The 7,265-nt window shown below is 39.0% G+C and overlaps 1 protein-coding gene across 2 annotated transcripts; it reads left to right on the forward strand.

Annotated features, from left to right (window-relative positions):
- The first annotated feature begins 799 nt into the window (after window positions 1–799).
- On the forward strand, window positions 800–7,265 carry adora1b (adenosine A1 receptor b). 2 transcript variants are annotated; one of them, XM_079638217.1, is made up of 3 exons: window positions 800–1,025; window positions 1,784–1,949; window positions 4,691–7,265. In XM_079638217.1, exons 1-3 carry the CDS (start codon window positions 980–982, stop codon window positions 5,370–5,372), a joined length of 894 nt encoding a protein of 297 aa, XP_079494343.1. In that variant the 5' UTR covers window positions 800–979; the 3' UTR covers window positions 5,373–7,265. The 2 variants fall into 2 exon arrangements, with proteins under 2 accessions (XP_079494343.1, XP_079494342.1); XM_079638216.1 differs by having other exon boundaries at window positions 801–1,949.

Below are 7,265 nucleotides of genomic sequence, written 5' to 3' on the forward strand. Positions count from 1 at the left end.
TTTGTCAGCCACAGACAGAGGCTTAGTCACTGATCCACAACCAACACACATAACATGCTCTAGAATTTGTCATTTCTATTTTTTTATAAATATTTTATAAATATATATTTTTAATTATCATGTCTGTGGATCAAATAAATGTTTATGTTTATGCATTTGGCAGACGCTTTTACAGTCTTTTACACACATTTACAGTCTTATCTTACTTTCCCTGGGATACAAACCCATCACCTTGGCGTTGCAAGTGACTACGCTCTACTGTTTGAGCTACAAGAAAGCCTGTAGCCCATATAAATAATATTTATTTAATATAAATAAATATTAGGCTACATTTGCATTTATATTTGATTTTTTTATTTTATTTAATGGCATGTTCTAATGTGACAATTTATACAAAAATGAACCTAAATATTAAATGGGGTAAAAAGTTGGACAACCAGCCCTGGTCTTCCCTATTTAAAACTTAAACATCAAAAGGACCTTTCAAAGACATGTCGACAGCTACATCATTTTTGAGTAACCAAATTAGACTGGCTTCATTTGTGAGATAACTGGAGCATACTGTTTTGTTTTGTTTTATTATCAGCCTAACTTATGTCTCAGTAGGCACATTAACCTTATTGTAGATTATTAACCCTATTAGTTTAGTTGAAATGTTGCAAATATATTTCACAATAAATGTTTATATGTTCTTTGGGGCGTCGTTTGAGTGTAAATTAGTCACTGCATGCTTATCAGCCTCTGTCACCTCCTACTTCCCTGCACTCTCATGGGTGCAATATCTTAGGCTATATAGTGCACACTAATATTACACTATGAACAGAGGCACGGTCAGCCACACTCTTTATCTCGAGTTAAACTCTGAAAACGAAAGAAAGTAGAAAACGCATGTTGGTTGTCCCTCAGATATGCTCAAGCAGGGACCATAGACGGCGCGGTGTTTGGGGTGGTTTTTTTTCTCCTGTCAAAGGAAAACGGAATGACCTCTGGGTTTGGGATTTTCACAAAAAAAGGAATCCACACGGGTTAGTTGGACTTATTTTGCTCCCAATTGTATTAAATTGCTAAGTATGTGTGAGACAAAGAGCTCTACCCATCGACAGCTATTCCGGGGCACCGCATAGCACAGGAGTGTAGCCTAAACGACCCGCGCTCTGGACAATATATTGTTTCACATATCCAGGGACAAATATGGTGCGTCTTTTAATGTACTTTCCTATTGTTTGGACATTTAGAGAACTGCCTGACAGTTGTAGGTGACACGGAGAAATGTATTGGTTTGATTGTGGGATGAATAAGTGGCGCGCGCATGTCTCGCACGAGCGCAGGTGGATCCAATGAAGAGGCGCTGTAGTAAACGAGGAAAAAACGCCGAAACTGGTCGATATTTTTAGCAGAAGATTTTGTTTGTCACTTATGTGGTTTTGGGGGTTTGTTCTTCTCGCGTTCCATTTTAAAATGTAAATAAGCATGTGTGGAATACCGCTACTCTTTTGAGGGGCAACGCTTTAATGGGAGGATTTTTCTCTGGACTACAGTAAATCAATTTACACATCACTTTCACTTGAAAACCCATTTTCGCGTGGATATTCATCGTCGAGCAGAAGAATGCCCGAGGAGCTTTCCGCGGCCAAAGCCCTCTACATGGGCATGGAGGTGGTGATTGCCGTGTCATCCGTGATAGGAAACGTGATGGTGGTTTGGGCAGTAAAAATTAATAAATCTCTGAGAGATACTACATTTTGCTTCATTGTTTCTCTGGCGCTCGCGGACATTGCTGTAGGAGCGCTGGTCATCCCACTGGCGATAACTATAAGTATCGGACTCAAGACTCACTTCTACAGCTGTCTGCTGGTGGCGTGCACGGTGCTGGTTCTGACCCAAAGTTCGATCCTCGCTTTGCTCGCTATAGCCATCGACCGATACCTGAGGGTCAAGATCCCAACCAGGTAAAGTTATCCTTCTCTCATGCCCTCTGGAGCAGCTCTGCAGATTTCTATCTGTGAGAGTAGGCTACATTATGCTGACACACATTGCATGTAATATACCCAATATATAAAAATGGTGTGTGTGTGTGGATGGGTGGTGGGGTCAAATAAAAATATGATAAATAATAACGTAAATGCTTATTATTTAGGCTACTATTCTGTCACTGAGATGTAAGCAAATGTGTGGCTTGCTTTCAACACTTTCCCGTAACACTCTCATACAAAATGCAAATTATGGAAAGGGTTACATTTAATAAGTTAAATAATAATAATAATCATCATCATATTAGCCCCACTGTCTGGTCAGACTGTTTTCAATCAACATGCAGTTTATGTTCTCAAGGGGTAAAGGAAGAAACCTCATGCACCTGACCTAATGACATGTGACTCATGCCTTTCCACATGGCTTACACTTTATTGTGCACTATTTGCTTTCCATACATTGTATATGAAACAATTCATGGAGAACATATCTTTAAGTAAGCAAGCAAGCACTGTGTCAACGGATCTGAAAAGGCTCTCATTTTTGTTTTTAGAACAGGCCATTCAATTCTTTGGTAAATGTGCCACATACATTTTGATCCTTTTTTGTATACAGTTCCTTATTTTTGTATTTTTCCTTTAACTTTCTACTTACTGCTTATCACTTAATGTCAAGTGTCAGAGACATCATGCACAAAATTCAAGAAACATGCCACAATTAAACTCATCACAACAGTTTAAAAGCTGCACCTGACTCCGTATGTGCAAGTGCATTATTTCTTTAGGGCACAAAATGCACACACTATCTGCTTAAGTTCTAGCAACATCCTATTTACAGACTATGCCTGTGGGTTCTCCCTAGAGGAGTTAAATGCAACCTACTCTGCTATGTAAAAGCCATTCCATTTTTAAAGAGGCTTTTTGTGTGGAGAATATAGTTGTGCTCTTTTCTCAATGTAAGGCATCAAACATGGGAGTCCTGTGTTAAACTTTACGTTTAATTTTGTGATTTAGCCGTCTTGATTGCCATGACCTGTACTACAGTATATGCCATAATTAACATGAAATCCACCCCTTCAACACTTTCGTGAGGTGATATGTGGGCAGACTCATAGTAGAAAAATTGTGAGGGAAATATACTGTAGCACATGGGGGCTACATGGAAAAAGTGCCCATGTTTATTTTGAGAGGGGCAAGTGGAAAGCAAAAACAATCCCATGAAACTGTCGCGAAAGAGCTATAGAGAAGTGAAGTGTGTCTGAGAAGTGTATAGAGTTGCTGCCCTGAGCGACTGCCAGTCGGTTCTGCCAGGATCATTCATTGTGCACAATAGATGAGAACAAGTTATCAAATAGAGGACCTACAATGGTGTCCAAAAATATAAGACCACTAGAGAAAATAATGCTCGTTTTCCATTGCATATTATCTTATCAGCATAACAATTTGAGAAAGTTCAATATAGTGTATCATCTTATCTGATATGTCTCACTGATAGCAGCATTCGATCTGTATGAATTCCACAAGTTCCATCCATGTTATTCCAGCATGTTCCCAGAATAATGGAAGGATACGCTTAAGTACAGAATACTAAAGTTCTGTGGTCTACTGTGCTAATGCAGAATGTTACATGTCCCATATACCTACTTACAGAAGATGGGTACAAATGGTTTGACAAATTTGTTCCACTCTTCAATAATGCACATGGCTCTTATTCTGTATTAAGTCATGCGTCACAACTTTCCAAACACGACCATCTATTTCTGTACAATCAGAAAACTGATACTTTAATCACAGCAAAAGTGCTTCTCTTGGGCCTACAGTATACATGAGTGAAAACAGAGTTAAAGACTGTGGATCTAGGCAACAGAAATCATCCAAAAGAGTATAAAATATTGAGATGAAACGAACAATTGATCATTTAACATGTCTGTGTTAAAGTACATTCAAGCAATGATTCAAACAAAAACCATCTACTGAATCTTAACAAACGGAGTATTGACTCGGAGCACTTTTGTGTGGAATTTAGTCAGACAGCTGCAGAGACTTGAAAGTCTGCCATTAAATCACAGGTGCCTTTGTTGTGAAATCATTCACACAAAAGACAATGAGATTGGAGAGAGACCTAGAACCTCAGATGAAAGATGGCATCTCAGAGAACATGCACCTGTATTGAAGGACGAGAGGGTGTGGGTTGGACTGAAACTAGCTTTTCTGGTGGTGGTACTTTGTTTTTAAAGGTGGGGTATGTGATTTGCAAAACGGCTGGCAGATTTTGAAAATACACAACTCAAATTGTCCTACCGTCTTTCCTTTGACTCCACCCATTCAAAGAACATGGACATGGATGGGGGGAGGGGGGGATGGTACGACCGATTGATTGACGCACTTACTGTCCAATGATTCTAGGTGGTCTTGGAAATGATTGGCTGGAGTTTTTCGAGTCCTGCCTGTTCCACAGATGATTAAATTGCTTAATTTTTATTTCAGTGCTTCTAACTCAGTGGCTGTAAGTGGGTTAGGAATAGGATTTTAAGTGATTTTGAAAAAATGGCCAAAAAAGAGAATTACATACCCCACCTTTAATTTAAAGTTACACGGCAGGTCAATTTTCTTGTAATAGAGATTGTGAATATGTTTTCTTAACTGCACATTTTGAAGTATCTATAATACTGCATATGATATGGATTCAAATTAACTTGTTTTGTGTTCTTGTTTTGTAGTTATAAGCGAGTGGTCACTCCCAAACGAGCTAGAATTGCAGTATTCATGTGTTGGACGGTGGCCTTCATAATCGGCTTGACTCCCATGCTGGGCTGGAACAATTTACACAACCTGCAACATAACAACCGCTCACTCGGCCCTGACCTCATCACCTGCCAGTTTGAGAACGTCATCAGCATGGAGTACATGGTCTACTTCAACTTCTTTGGTTGGGTGCTTCCCCCTCTTCTTTTCATGCTCATCATTTACTCTGAAATCTTCTACATGATCCACAAGCAGCTGAATAAGAAGGTGTCCAGCCACTCTGAACCGAACAAGTATTACGACAAAGAACTGAAGCTGGCGAAGTCTCTGGCGCTAGTCCTTTTCCTGTTCGCCGTTAGCTGGCTCCCTCTCCACATCATGAACTGCATCACGCTCTTCTGTCCGAAGTATGAGAAGCCCATGTTCCTCATTTATATAGCCATTCTGCTCTCGCATGGCAACTCTGCCGTCAACCCCATCGTTTACGCTTTCCGCATCAACAAATTTCGTTCTGCTTTCCAGAGGATCTGGAAACAGTACCTCTGCTGCAAGGAGGCTCCTCCCCCTGAAAGCCAGCCAAGCGAGAGACTGGATAACAATCACTATATCGCCGCCGCCACTGCTCGCCCAGACCCTGCTTTGGAACATAACGTCTGAATGACTTCCCAGCATCCTCTGGGGAGCTCGAATGCCTTCTGCTGGCTGGACAGCCAAAGCTGTCAAGTCTCGGTTTGTCTCTTTTGAATGTAAATCAGAGCTCACCACCAACTGTTTTGGCTGAAATGTCCATTTATTGGATGAGATCGCATCGCTCAAGAGAAGAGAAAGTTCATAAGAGGGAATCACAGGAAATCTTGCCTTGAAGAATGTTTTGAAGTAAAATGAGTTTGACAGTACACATCATACAATTCAATTATACAAATATTTGCTCAAATAATGCACACAATTGTATATCGTGCAGTTCTGGAAACATCTATTCGGCAGTAAACTGGTTCAATCTGAATGTATGCAGAACAGATATCAGAGCACCGTACACACTCAAGGTTCTTGGATATTCGACTTGTATTCTGAACCTTTGTGCACAATGACAGGAAGAGGAGGTCAGAAACGGTGACAAGGTGGTGGACACAGGTTTTTCTGGTCCTATTATAGAGTGTCTGAGCACTGGTCTGTCATTGTGAAGGACAAAAGTATGTACTGCAGGCAGCTGACATTGCATTTCACTCACAGTTACATTGAGGTTCTCTTGCCTTTTTGCAAATGTGTGTATGTGTATGATTGTGCGCATGTCATTACAAAACTAGAATTATTAGAGGAAATGAAGATGCATTGAAGTCCTATTTATTCTTTTTCCTGTGACCGGAAAACAAAAGTGGAACTGTCTGTACCCAAGACTAAATCTCCACTATTTAAATATTCAGGGTTAATAAAAGATCAAATCCAATAGTGTATTTCCTTTGAGTTTTCTAGCAGTATTTAGCTATACTTTTTCAACAAAACAAACGGACGCATTGGAATGAGTATGTTACACTACTGAGTAAACCTACTGAACTGGGATAGACCTCCCAAAAACAAAAACATCATTTACACACACTCATCCAAACCCATTTGACTTCTCTTTCTCCTGTATAACACAGAAGGGTATTTTAAGCAGAATATTTACACTTAGATAAAAACAGATACAATAATAAACTAGTTTGACTAATTCTAAAATCACAGCTAGAAAAAAAAGATTTTATATAACATATAAAATAATTTTCCAAAATTAGTTTTCTACACATTTGACCCTTTTTTTAGGGTGCTGTCATTTTTAACTGACCTATTAGGGTCAATTATTTTTGGCAAATTGTCTGAAACCTCTTAGTGTTAAAAAAAAAAAAAAAACATTAAACAGCTTTATTAACTTTCCATTTCATTTCGTACTATATTTCATTAGGAACTAACATGTGAAAGTCAAAAAATGGACAGAAATTCAGATGCAATTTCACAAACTAGTGAAAATGTGAAAATAATTGTAAAAAATTGTTTCTTTCTTTCTTGGAATTCCAAATAACTGATTGTAGCACAAGTGAGAATCAACAAGACTCTTCTTTTTCAGTGTAGCCCACGCTTTCCACACGTAACTCGATTCTGACCTGTTCCACAACATGCTATGGCATATATTCTTCATCTCTGCCAGCACCCACACTGCTTCTATCCTCCTTGATCTTCAACTTCTTCCTTTCTTACCACAACCTTATTTTCTGGTGCACATTGCCATCACTATCATTAATACTTTCTGGTCTTCTATAAAACTTAACATCAAAAAAGACTATTATACTGCCTGCCAGTACTTAAAAATAGTGCAGCTACACAGAAATGAATTTTCTAGACTAAAATGAACTCGCTTTGGAGCCTTGGCAGCCTGTGACCTAACATACTGATGTCTCCACTTCCTCGTTGGCAAAAATGTCAATCACATTGCAAATAGATTTTAATTTTATTGGCTGAATGGGAGGTCATATGATATTCCTAACTTTTTTTTTCTTTTTTCTTTTGAACATTATCATT

The sequence above is a fragment of the Phoxinus phoxinus genome (assembly GCF_949152265.1).
Source record: "Phoxinus phoxinus genome assembly, chromosome: 15".
In the NCBI taxonomy this organism is placed as follows: Eukaryota; Metazoa; Chordata; class Actinopteri; order Cypriniformes; family Leuciscidae; genus Phoxinus; species Phoxinus phoxinus.